This window comes from Schistocerca americana, chromosome 1 (assembly GCF_021461395.2).
Source record: "Schistocerca americana isolate TAMUIC-IGC-003095 chromosome 1, iqSchAmer2.1, whole genome shotgun sequence".
Classification (NCBI taxonomy): domain Eukaryota; kingdom Metazoa; phylum Arthropoda; class Insecta; order Orthoptera; family Acrididae; genus Schistocerca; species Schistocerca americana.
Window position 1 is genome coordinate 865,444,519 of NC_060119.1, and position 14,660 is coordinate 865,459,178.

Below are 14,660 nucleotides of genomic sequence, written 5' to 3' on the forward strand. Positions count from 1 at the left end.
TAAATGCCTGTTAAAACAACTTGTTTATACATTCTCCATCCCTGCTTAGTGTGTTTAAATTCAGCAGTGTCTGTATTGTTTGGCTGCTGCAACTTTTGCAGCCGTGAGTTCTGGGAGTGGTAGGCCTAGGGCACTTGTGGCTGAGAAGTGACGAAACATCCAGGGAGACAGAGCTGTTCAGTGGAGGCAGGATTAAAGTTGTAGCAGGCAAAAAATAAACTGAAAAGTTATTAGAGTGTAACTCAGTGGTATTTAAGGTGTGACTGACTCTCAGTCTGTGGCCTTTTTTAACACTGTTCCAATATGATATGGACTAAAAGACAGTGAGACAGTTAACAAATGAAGAAAAGTGGAACATTATTCAGGAAGTGGATAAAAGTTCACTTGAGGCGTGCTGACATTGCACGAAAATTGAACATTCTTCCATCAACATTAAATCCAACAGTGAGAAAATGAAAAACAATTAAAGCAATTTATTTCTAAGGAGGAAATGAGAAACAAAAATGTGTACGGATGAAGTTCAGTTTCCAGACCTGGAAAACATGTTACTGAAGTGGATGTATTTCAACTGATGGTACTGTAGTTCATTATAAAATGATTTATTTGGCACAAATGCATATTTCAAAGCATCTAATGGTTGGATTTACTGTATAAATGTGTTCAAGGAGAGTATGAAAAAATACTCTTCTGCCAATCTTAGAAAGGTACAGTGTCAATAACATTTTTAGTGCTGAAGAAATGGGCTAATTTTTTGCACCTTCTGTCTGAAAAAACCATTCTGAGTTCAGATGAGAGAGATGCCATAGCAGAAAATTTAGCAAAAAGACTGACTGTCTCATTATGTTGTAATGAAAGGGAAACAGAAAAGCTTATGCCACTTGTAACTGGAAAGGTTAATGCCACTAATAACTTGATAGGTGAAGAGGCAAAACTGTTTTAAAAATGTGTGAGCATTTCCCTGTAAATACGCATCTAATGCAAAAGCATAGGTAACAACAACTATATTCGAAAAATTATTGCATACCTGGGATGCAATGTTGGACGTTAATAGCAAAATTATACTGTTTATTGACCAGTGCACAGTACAGCACCAAAGTATGTCATACCTATGTCACATAAATGTAAGGTTTTCTCCTACTGTCTGCAGAAGCCACCTTCAACTATTCAACTCTGGCATTATGAAATGCCTGAAACAAAAATACAATGAGAGTCTTGTACAGAAGAGGCTGATCAATGCTAAGCATTTTGTAAGAAGTGCCTGCAATTCTGTGCAAGAGTCTACAATTTCAAACTGCTTTAGGAAGGCTGGTTTTTGTCAGATACTTAAAGAAGACATCACACCAGAAAATGAAAAAATTGCAGCTGAACAACAACAACAAATAATGCGGGAAGCAAAAACATTAACTACTTTAGTTTGATGCATATGCTGAATGTAATGAATGTGTCACCATCTGTTAGTCTGTGACAACTGATGAAGCCTTGCAGGACAGGTAGCACGGAAACAAGAAGAAAGTGAAGACAAGGATGCAGAGTGTTTGCCTGTTCCTACAATAACAAAAGCTATAGGCTGATGCCAGATATGTACACGTCCAACATATTTAACATATTTTTGCGCCTTATATTCTAATGGGTAACTCTGAGTGTTTCTGGATTTGGTATTCTGAACGTGTCCTCCAAAAGGCACATTTTGCATTCTAATTTATTGAGATAGTATGCCAGAAAATGTGTTGGGGGCAATCGAAATACAATTTTAAAAAAATAATAAAAATAAAGTGTCCCATTAAGCAATCACATATTGCCCCATATCTCTAAATGTGGTAATCTTAATTCTGACAATATAATGAAAAGGATAGATTGTTATCCATCATGTAGAGGAGGTGCAGAGTCCCAGACAGCCACACAAAAAGCTTGCTATACATGGAGCTTTCTGCCAAAAGGCCTTAGACACACTAAAAGATTACCATACATGGAGCTTTCGGCCAAAAAAGCATTCTCTTACCATAAAACACACACACACACACACACACACACACACACACACACACATTCATTCATGCAAGTATGACTCACACATACATGGCCACTGTCTCTGGCCACAGTGGCTGGACTGCATGCAACTGTGCCTGATGGGAGAAGAAATCTGGGTGGTGGAGGTGAGGGGAAGGCTGTAGCAGTGAGGGAGAGGGATAGCAGGATAGGGGGGGGGGGGGGGGGAGGGGGGTTGTAGTGCTGATTGCAGGAGCATGTAGGTATGTGGTGAAGACAGGTTACGGCTGCTAAGTGTACTCTGGAGGTTAGAAGGGGGAGGAGGAAAGGAGAAATGGAGAGAAACAGAGGAGGGGAAAAAAGGTAGAGTGACTAGTGGGTGCACTGGTAGAACAGAAGGTTATGTGGTGCTAGACTGAGGGCAGGGAAGGGGATAGGTAGTGAAGGACTGGGACTAGTGAAGACTGAGGTCAGGCGTGCTATGGGAACTTAGGATATATTGCAAGCAGAGTTCCCACCTACACAATTCAGAAAAGCTGATGTTGGTAGGAAGGATCCATATGGCACAGGCTCTGAAGCAGTCACTGAAGTGGAGCACATTGTATAGGGCACAATTTTAAGCAACTGGGTGGTCCAGGTGTCCTTAGTTTTAGTTTTAGTTATGTCATGTTCCATATATCATTTTCCTGATTATTTTATCGATACGATGTGGAACAAGTCAGATTACAAGATATATATATACACACATGAATAGTGCTAATATTAATATTAATGAAATTTTTAGTTCTACACACGCAACTATATTAAGAGGTAATTTTTTTTCTAACCATTTCTGAAACAGAAACTCGTCCATGGAGTAGGAGGAGTCGTTCAAAAGAAATGATTTTTTAAGCTAGATTTAAAACTTGATCTGCTACCTGCCAAACACTTTATGTTGTTGGGAAAATGATCAAAGGTTTTTGTTGCTGAATAACATACTCCTTTTGGAGCAACTGACAGCTTCAATAATGGATAGGAAAGGTCATTTTTCCCTCTAGTGTTGTACGTATGAACATCACTGTTCTTCGCGAATTGATGAAAAATGTTCAAATGTGTGTGAAATCTTATGGGACTTAACTGCTAAGGTCATCAGTCCCTAAGCTTACACACTACTTAACTTAAATTATCCTAAGGACAAACACACACACCCATGCCTGAGGGAGGACTCGAACCTCCACCGGGATCAGCCGCACAGTCCATGACTGCAGCGCCTTAGACTGCTCGGCTAATCCCATGCGGCTTCGCGAATTGAAATGGATTAGTTGTAACGAATTTCATAAGTGAATATATGTACTCTGTTGGTGCAGTTAAAATACCTAACTCCTTGAAAAGGTGCCTACAGGACATCCTTGGATGAACACCACTAATTATCTCACTGCTCCCTTTTGTGCAATCAATACTTTATGTCTAAGTAGTGAGTTACCCCAGAAAACTATTCCATAAGACATTACTGGGTATAAATATGCAAAGTACATTAGGAAGCTGATTTTTTTATTACCAAGACTAGCGATAATACGAAGAGCAAAAGAAACTGAACTTAGTTGCTTGAGAAGGTCAGTAATATACTTTTTCCAGTTCAAGTTGTCATGAATGTGAACACCCAAAAATTTGGATAAATCTACCCTGTTAACTGAGCCCTGTTCATATGCTGCATCAATTGTCGGTATGTCTCTAATTAGTGTACAGAATTGGATATAGCGATATATCACAAAAAATACCAACTGGCGATAATTTATTATTTAGGGCTTGTACTATTTGATGGGTAAATGTGTAAATAGCATTCTCAGTCGAGTAACCCTTCCGGAATCCGAACTGTGACATGCTGAGTAAATAATTTTCACTTAAATGTAAGACTACTCTAGAATACATAACTTTTTCGAATATTTTAGAAAATGAAGTCAGCAATGAGACTGGTCTATAATTATTTAAGTCACTCGTGTCCCCTTTCTTATGAACAGGTTTGACAATTGCATTTTACAATCTGTCTGGGGAAATTCCCTGTGCCAGCGAAGCATTACATATATCGCTAAGGACTCCACTTATTAAATTAGAACAACACTTCAAAATTCTGTTAGACTCCATGAAGACAACATGAACTCTTGTTTTCCAGTATATTTATAATTCCCTTAATTTCAGTGGGGGATGTTGTTGCTATTTCTAAAGGCCTAAAGTTCTGGGGAATGACATTTTTAACATATTTTTTTTTGCTTCTTCAACTGAGCCCTTTAACCCAATTTTTGCTGCTACATTCAGAAAGTGGTTGTTAAAGATACTTGCAACTTGTGAATTATCACTCACAACATCATCATTTAGCTTTATTGCTATGGTATGATGTGCACTGTCAGGCTGCCCCATCTCCTGTTTGACAAAATTCCATATAGTTTTAATCTAATTATCCGCATTATTAATTTCTGTCAGAATGCATAAGCTTCTTGACTTCTTGGTGACTTCCCTTAAAATGTTACAGTATCTTTTGTAGTAAGCAAGTAACATCAGATCCTGACCTATACTTGCCTGTCCATATATTTCCCTCTTACACAATATCTTACTTCCCTTAGTAATCCATGGCTTACTTGACTTTGTAATGGCTTTTTTGGATAACGTTTCAGGAAAGCAACTCTCAAATATTGAGACAAATCTACAGTGGAATAAACTGCATTTGGCATCAGCATCATTTTCTGTGTATACTTCATCCCATTCTACCTCTTCTAGGCTGCACTTAAAGCTTTGTATCCTGTTCGCATTAATAAGCTTCCCTGCCTTGTATGAACCTGCCTGAATCCTGTAAGGTGCTATATGTGTTATTTCCATTAACTGTGCATCATGATCAGATAGACCATTAACAACTTGGTACACATTAATTGTTTCTGCCTGAGCACTGTCTATGAAAATGTTATCAATAGGTGACCTACTATCCTGCTGCACGCAAGTTGGAAAATTTACAACAGATACTAGATTGAAACAACCAAACAAAGATTCTAGCTCATTTTTCCTATCCATATCTTTTAAGAAATCTACATTAACATCACCACAAACCACTAACTGCTTCTTTTTGTCTGACAGGTAGCTCAATAATGCCTCAAGATTTTTCATGACTAACTGAAAGTTACCTTGAGGGGATCTGTAGATTGTTACAATTACTATAGAAGTATGTTGCAGTAGCAACTCACAGGCACATGCTTCAAGGGTCTGATCTACACAAAACCTATTTGTTTCAATATCTATGACTTTGTGTCCAGTTTTTATATAAGTAGCAGCTCCTCCTTTTTCCATGTTGACTTGACATGAATAAGATGCTAATCTGTAATGTCTTAAATTTAACTTCTTCATCCCTTTAGTTACATGGTGTTCAGAGAGACACAAAACATCTATACCTTCAGAATTTACCCCATTTTCTAGGCATACAAAAAGCTCATCTATCTTATTTTTCAGTCTTCTAATGTTCTGATGAAACACACAAATTTTATTTCTTTGGATACTGCTACAGACATTATGGCAGTCTGAAGGAGATTCATATTCAGGTAAGCTGCAGTGTGCTACAGTTTTCCACAGCTAATATTGTTGCTACAGACGTTTTATACAGAAGCCAATTATGAGTTACATTACCCAAGAATTCAAATAATACTTTTTGTTTATAAAGACTTTCTGTCATCATTATAGTAAAATTTGCAATCCATCACAGAACTAAAATAGATACAAAAAATAAAACTTGCAGCTTGGTCTTTTTAAGTACGTATTACTCTTTAAGATACATCAAACACAAATGTGCCCAAAACATTTTAAATACTGGCATAACTGGGTGGTTTTCTGGGTCCGAAATTTTTCCGGGTGTCTGAACCTCAAAACTGTTAAACGGATTATGAGAACTCAATGAATTTACATAATGCAGGATTACCTCTACTTTATTGCAGTAATTATTTCTACATTTCATCTATTTACCTAGATCTATGAGCACTTTGCCCTGTAGTGAATAGATTTGCAAACACACCACAAGTACCTTCCTGGCAGATTAAAACTGTGTGCCAGACCGAGACTCAAACTCGGGGCCTTTGCCATTCGTGAGCAAATGCTCTACCAACTGAGCTATCCAAGCACGACTTATGTCCTGTCCTCACAGCTTGACCTCTGCCAGTACCTTGTCTCCTACCTTCCAAACGTCACAGAAGTTCTCCACTAAAGAGTGAAAATTTCATTCTGAAAACATCCCCCAGGCTGTGGCAAAGCCATGTCTCCACAATATCCTTTCTTCCAGGAGTGATAGTTCTGCAAGTTCCCTCACAGAGAGTAAAACTGTAACTGCCTTGTGTTAACTTTATTACCTTTCATAAGAATTTCCACACTACCAAAGTTCTTATCACTCCTAGCAACTGATAAAAACATGCAAGAAAGTGACAGTTGCATTGTAACCATGGACACTTACATTCATATTTTGAAAAAGAATGACCTTTGACAAAGTTAATAACAACAAAAAAATCTATAAATGATATTGACTAATGGTTACTGGTCTCTCTTTGTTCAGAACCACGGAGCAAGAGAATGATTTGAAACACAATACAATTACGAAATCGAACTCTATTTTATTTTGTATACATAACATTCAGTATAAATAGCAAAGTCCTTCAAAGGTGGAATGAACTGACACTGAAAAATATGCAACTGATATTATACAACTGAATACGGATGTATCACTGTTGATTGTTCTCTTGGCGAGTTCCAGAAAACAGAACTTCAAACATTTTATTGTAACAAATTCATTGTGTAATTATCATAAACACAAATAAAATTAATAATATTGACAACATAACATGTAATGCATATCTGATGAAATTCAGTATGTACCTGCACTGGAGCTGTACTGCTGTTTGGCTGAGGATGTGGTCCTGTCCTCATATAAGTCGGTGATGGGTGGACTTGTGCTGTGTGTATATTTTCTGTGCTCGCTGGAGTCACAGGACAACTGTAACACAATACAAATCAGTCAGTTGTGATTAGGTACCACTGGTAGAGACATACGTAAATACTTGTGAAATTACCAATAAAAAGTGACTTATTAATATCAACATAATAAATAATTGATATTAAGATGGCACATAAAAATAATAGCTCATTCTCAAAAACATCCAGCAAAAGATCACTCCATTTCCATTAGTAGATGGGCTCTTCAATTCTGTGATTACCTCCTTAGTGCTCAATTCAGTACGACTTGCAGTTCAGAAAGCAATGAGAAGTTTCTGGGTGAGACTGTAGTGTTTCGAGAATTTTGGCAAAAATTCTAGAACCACTCGACCCTCTACCGTCTTGAACACACAATATTTTAGATGTGGGAGTGGGATGATAGAATCCTACCTACTGCACATCATATGTCTGTGTGTGCAGGTTTGAAGTCTGTCGTAAATAGATTGTAGACATGGCGGTCGAACTGCACCGACAAGTACTTGTCGGTCGATCCATGGAAGTCATAGTGAAAGAGCAAGGAAGAACTATGGAACTTCTAGGTTATTCTGTGTTAATCATATCAGTAACCATTGTTACAAATAACACAAACATTTGAGATTCTTAATTCTGAAAAAAAACCTCTTATCTTGGGCTTGCTGGAGGCAAGATGTATTTCACGGTTTGTTATGGTTGTTAAGCCAACTCTTTTCTAAAACATCCTTAAATCTGTTTCTGATGTGAGACGATACAAGTGACTTACAAGAAGTCAAATGCTTATATGCGAAATGCGAATTTTGTTCTTTATGAAGCTCAAATATACCAATAGTTGTTGAAAAGTATTCTTCGAGTACCTAATTATTTCACAAATAGACAGAGAGTCTTTAAGGTTCCTGTAACTAGCATCATTCTTCAGAGAAGAAGTTTATAGAGATTCCAGAAGCCAGCTATCTAGAGAAGAAGATTGCCTGTGTACACCAAGTAAGTTGACTCAAATTAAGATAAGTGGGAAGTTTGCACATACACATCACACACTCTTAGTTGTCCTAAAGAATTAGAATGTGATGACGTGTGAAAAAGGAGCCAAAAAAATGGGAATTAGAGACAAAAGTGAGAAAAGTTGATGCATGTTGCCATAGCAACCAAGCATAATAAGACAAAAATACCAGTCACGGATTTGGATTCTGCCTATAAATTCGAATGGTGAAAATTAGTAAATGCAAAAAAAAGAGAAGACGTAAAAAAGTAATAATGTTAAAAGAACGGAGAGAAGATCTCAACATATTAGACTAAGAAGAGATACGCTGAGAACAATTCGACTAAGAAGATCTGGTGTGGGGAGTATACAGCTTTCACACGTCATGGGTATGCAGATGGAGAAACCTACATCCAACGTCGCCGGCACCACTTGCTGTTCACCAGTCCTGATTACACATCCACTCATCGAGGCAGCCGAAATTCTACATCGGGTGTGCATAAAACAGAACTTTATTGTATTAATACAATGTGGTATTAGCCCTTGAATGTACAGTATTACTGCAGTTATTATACTCAGAGTTGAATTTTCTTAAAATGATTATTAGGTCTAAAGTTAATAACAATATGGATAACTTAGGACAAATGGAAAAACCCTCAAGAACCAGTTATGGCTATGAGAGTCAGTAGAGAAATGCCAGACTGGTCTGAGATAGTAAACCTAATCAAAGCTCAAAATGCTAAATTAGATGTACAGAGTACAGATTCAGCAGCTTTAAGAAAGGAACTAAATGAAGCTTCTAATGCTAAGAATGAAACTCTAAGGAAATAACTAGGCTCAGTAAATTCTCAATTAAATTTGCTCAATGCCAAAGTTTAATCATAAAGCAAAGAATTTAGTAGTTCATGCAAAAGCATGGGGGCTTTAAATACTGTATTTGATGATTTAAATACTAAAGTAGAGGATTTGAAATTAGAATTAAAGAATGAAGTAAACTGCCATGTAAATCAACTGTTCATTTACTTTAGTCAGAAACAGAATGATCAAATCCAGGGTTTGACAAAGAAATTAGAATTTGATATTGAGGAAACATGTAATATGGTTGAATCCAAAATTAATGAAAAGTTAGGATCATTTGAAAATGTATGTTATGTTAAGTTTGATGTTGTAAAGCAGGGGTCGCATACTTTAAAAGAGTGTGCCAACAAGCAAAATATATTAATGCCAATAATCCAATCACAAATTACAGGTATTAATACATGAGTAGGTGATGCAGAAAGAAACTTTAAAGAGAAACTAGCGAAGTCAGACATTATAAATGTCAGTAGTTTGGAGAAACAGGTGGAGGAAATGATAGATCGAAAAGCTGCTGCGAGAGTAACCTCCAGGAACATATCGCCTACTGTTTCTTCCGAACTTTCAGATACTCAAAAGGTTATAGATGACTTATGGAAAGAATTCAAACTTATCCAGGACAAAGTGGAAAAACAGACAACTTCACTGAATGCTGTGTTAACTACTTAAGTAGTTACTGATTTGCAATGGGGAGCGAATTTGGGGTTATCAAAAAAATTCCCTAAGTTTAAGCCAGATGGGGATGTACATTGTGTGTATGTTTGTGTTTGTTTGTGTGTCTTTCGACCTGCCAGCACTTTCGTTTGGTAAGTCACATAATCTTTGTTTTTTGATAAATTTTTCCCATGTGGATTGTTTCCCTCTATTATATTAATATCAACTCATTTTTTGAAAAGATTCAATCAAGCTTTGCCAAAGAACTGGGAAGATGCGAAGAAAATTGAATTTTCTGGGGGTACATTTTAGGGGAAGCCTCAGAATGGGGTACTGTAAATATTGAGAACTTTTCTTCTTGGGAAGATTTCCAGAAGAAATTTAAAGAAAAATACTGGTCGGCTAGTGCACAAGAGAAGTTAATATCAGATTTGCGGGACCTGAAATATTACAATAATATGTGGGGTACGATGAGAAAATATTTTCACTAGCATTTAACACGGGCGAAGTATTTAGATAAACCGATGGAGGAAAAGAAAAGACATCTTGTGTAGTGGCTGGGAAATATTAGAAGCATTGTTGTCCTTTGTGGACGCACTTGATGCCTTAAGTAAGGACCACAATGAGAGTGTTCAACAAAGTAAAAATCAGAATTACAAAAGGAATAATAATAATAATTTTTAAAAAAATGAGGCCAACTTTGCTAGAGTACACCAGTGCAACAGAAATAATGGCAATGATAATTATCAGAAGAACCAAGCATCTTCGAATTTAGGTCCAGTAACTTCGCAGGAATTTGTGCCAAGTAATAATAGAGCACAAAGTAGTAACATACTATGCTGATTTGGTAACCAACCAATGAGGAAAAAGTAGTGTGATCTGGATCCAGGGCTGGAGCCCAGGTCATAGAGGTACATTAGGAGGCCTAGTTAATGATAAGTATGTTAATTTCACGCACAAAATACCGACAAAAGAATGGTTACTGCTGGAAGAACAAAACCTAGTTATCAACAATCCACAACCTATAATACCAGGGACTTCTGAAGTTTACATATTTATAGACTCAGGGAGTGAAGTATCATTATATCTAGCGTATTCTTTAACTCATTAAAGACTAAACAACACTTAACGCTGTTAACAGTAACTGGAATTTACATAGTTGGTATAACGGGAACAAAAAGTAAGGTTGTGAAACATGAAACACAAGTGAATTGCCTCTCAAAACATGACCTCTGGTAATCTGAATAAATAGAGATAACACTCGTAGTTCAAGTGAACTGTAGAACTTGGCATTCATTGTTTTCAATATGTCACTGGAAGCCACTTCCAGGCTGAATTGTTGAATATCAATGGAGATATCAGAGAGAATAGCTTTTGATACCAGGAGCTGGGTGCTTATATAAATATGAATATGTCTGTTGTTGATTCAAAATCTAATAACAGTATTATTAACAGCATTTGAAAAACACAACCAGGGTAACTTTTGATATATATTGTGTGAAAATGACAAGTACAATCCAACTTGTTACTCAGAAATGTATTATTTATCACAAATGAAAAGATTGAAATTGCAGATCTTTGTCTGCTTTGTAAACAAAGGAACAGAATTTGTAGCCTAAAGACTTCTTCATATAATTTCATCAATACCCTTATTGCTAGTGGAAAATAGTAAAGATTAATATCATGCAACACAAATATACTACATCAGTATATAGACAACAATGAAATCTAAGAAAGTTCATGCTTGTTGTGAGATATGTATACTCTTCACTTCCATCTTACAATTAACTACTATGTTTCTTGAAAATTCAAACTAAGAAACTAAAATTGTACTGATTAAATTTTCTCACACCATCCTAATGATACTTGTACATGTCCACAAAATTCTCAGTGCAACCTCAATGGCATATCTCTACATTATCCCTTCTTTTTGAGGCTGAAACAATGCTTTTATTCTACTCAGTTGTTTCGCTATTATGAAATATAGGTTAGTTCTACTTTCATTCCTTATACCTATTGGATAAACTATGGTGGATCCTCTGTCATGAAAGAGTGAGCACTACGGGCAACTAACATGACAATGCATCCTCTTAGGGCACAACTTGTGACCACAAATATCACTGATGTGTTCATAAATGACAGCAGTTAAATCCAAAAATCTCTATAAATCTGTTCAAGAACACCATAGATGTAAAGCTAGCTCATTTCAACTCATTTGGGAGGATTACTTATGACCTGTTTCAGGAATCTCCACCATTCAGCTAAAGTAATTTGGGGAAGCCAACAACAATGACAATAGCTGGTGTTGAATTTTGACACAATTTATTTCAAAGATAATCAAGATGAACACTCATATATACCACCTCAGCCTCATTGCTTGTTGGCCGAATAAGTAGTGAAAGGGGTACACATAATATAAAGTAAAGTACACTGAGGAAGAACAGAAATATCAAACTGTGTTAGGAAACACGGGATGTACAAAACTTATCTTAACTGGAATGAGTAAATTGCTCAGTAAGGAATCGGGTTTACAAACATAAATTTAAAGACAGAGTTACAAAGAGCAGCAGAGATTATAACACTGTGGTAAAAAAAAAAAATTTTTTTTTTTTTTAAGTATGGCAGAAAATCCGGAAAGCTTCTGTTATTTAGGCAACAGTATCTTTCAGTTCTAATAGATACAAGAGACGATAATGACAAAGACGAAGCAATCTGCTGATATGAAACAAAAACCTGGAGTTAAGAAACAAATTTCTTAAAAATTTATGACAAATGCAGCAAAATGGTAAAAAATTTGTAAATGAACATGCAGGGCTTCTCAAGTGCTTTACAACAGTTCCTCATTAGAGTCTGTGAAATGTTCATTCTTTTAATTTCTTTGTCTCATCAGTTGACATCAGTTAACTTCATTCGCAGCAACATGTCACAGAATTTCCATCAGCTTCTGTCAATTTCGAGTACCATACAATGTAGCACTCCCTTCCACAGTCATCTACGCTGTGATGTTCTACTCAAGGTTATGTGAGTTTCACAGCCTCACCTTTGATGTCTTATTGTTCTCAGAGGACCAAGAGCATCATAAAACGATTCTTGGTCTGTTTTGCTCTTGCATATTGGTGTTGTTGGATCATAACCATTTAGGAGTTTCTTAAATGAAATCGGAGGCCTGTCATCATGTCTACAGACCTGGCATCAATAAAGATATCAAACGGGTAGCTTGGCCCCATTAAGAATATGCACAATAAGAATCAAATGAATCTCATATTTTTTTCCATAAATCATGCCTAAGGATGTGTGACAATGACTGTACATATACTTCAAAGGCCCTTTCTTTTACTTCACGTGGCTTATGGTGGTTGTCACTGTTCGTAAATTTTCTTTTCCATCACCACTGTACCACACCACAGCGAAATGTTTGTTTAGCAATAATCTCTCACCTGAAAGCACTCTGCAGGCAAACATTTCTGACACTGGCCCTCAATTTACAAATCAAATGCTTTAAACTTTCTCTATCCAAGATGGTATATAGTACATCCTGGTCAGTGGAGCCAGTGGGAGTCAATCTCATTGATGAACACATACTGGGCCATGCAATGTAATGATAGTGACTGCCATCTTGTCCACATGGGCTTAGCGGACTGCACAGCTTTGTCCACCAAACTGGTACAATGCTGAAGCAATACAGTAGGTGTGAATGTGTCTGCATAAGTGATTTGGCACTGTTTACTATAAGCTGGGCTGGTGACGTACATGTCATCATATCAACTTGCACTTTTCAGAAATCATAAATTCCTCAAACTGCAACAGGCTTATGAGGGCTGTGACTTGTATTCTTAGTGGAAAACTAGTTTGCGGACTGTTTCTGCTTTGATATGTCCTACTGTGATGGGCACATAGGTTTTAGATGTAACTTTGGTGAACATAATCTGACAGCTCACATTGTTGCACATTGGGGCATTCAAACACTAGTTATGGCTGCTACACTGAGTAGGTTTTAGACTAATGCCTCACAACATGTTGTGAGAAATGCACGAAACTTTTTGGCTAAAGTGTTGCCCATCAAACAGGTCTGGAATTGGATCACCTGCAAGCTGTTTGTCATGGTGCTCCACTTACCACTATTAATGTTGTGTATGCTGATTTGCTAATGATATGAAGGAAGATTCCAGAGGAATATACCCATGCACTCTTTGCACTGTACCACAGCATTTAAAAGCTGTGACTGCAGCATATACGGCTTCAAACCACATTGAATTCTCAATGTCAAGGTTCGTGTACAGGTCTGTTACGGTCATACACCTAAGGTCATGGTATGAAGTTTACTTCAGTTACACATATCTTTCTTGCTGTTGTGATTTTCACAAATTTGGATGTATAACACTACAGGCTGAGGCATAAGGAACTTCACAACTTTGGATTGCTATAGAAATTTATTGAGACAACTTACAGAAACAGAAGATGTGTCATTTTGCAGCGAACAACCTCAAGTCTCACTTCAAAGTGTCAAATGTCATTTTGGTTCAATGAGACTACCATTTATGATCCAACAAACATCCTACTTGTAATCAATTTCTACCCACACTTATTGCACCAAATTGGGCGTAACTTGTGCAACACACTATAGATTCGATTTTTCAGGTCTGATAAATTGCTTGGGGGAGGGGAGGAACATACACATGGTCTTTAATGAAACAAAGGAAATTCAGTGGTGTCAGGTCTGAGAAGTGAGGTGGGAAGAAATTTTTGAAGAAACCTTGAACTTCTGTGAGGAAATGAGATGGTGCATCATTTTGCTGGTTTTATTTCATTCTTTTATTTACACAACAAGTTCCATAGGACCAAATTGAGGAGCACATCTCCAAGGTCATGGAATGTGTCAGTACATGAAATTACAACATAAAGGTAATAAAAGATAAAAATAAAATGTTTATGAACCCGAAAAAAGTCAATCCATAAGTTTAAGTAAACACAATCAACAATACAACAAGAATCAGCGTAATTTTTCAAAGAACTCAACAGATTAGGAGTGACCCATGAGGAAACTCTTCAGTTTCGATTTGAAACCATCCCACCTCAGTCATCTTCTTTTTTTATTTATAAAGTTTTCATGCATATACAGATACACAATGAAACCAAAACACACGGCAAGCACTCTCCGCACCAGTGAAAGTAGTCATTTTAACTGTGCACTACACTGCCAGTCCTGCTAGCGGAATGG

At 36.9% G+C, this 14,660-nt stretch overlaps 1 protein-coding gene across 1 annotated transcript in view; it reads right to left on the reverse strand.

The window, feature by feature from the left end:
- LOC124613913 overlaps positions 1-14,660 on the reverse strand; it is a 132,397-nt gene that overhangs the window by 36,385 nt on the left and 81,352 nt on the right. The window contains exon 6 of the mRNA XM_047142665.1: positions 6,865-6,982. Coding sequence (XP_046998621.1) covers positions 6,865-6,982 — 118 coding nt within the window. The remainder of the gene's footprint in view (positions 1-6,864; positions 6,983-14,660) is intronic.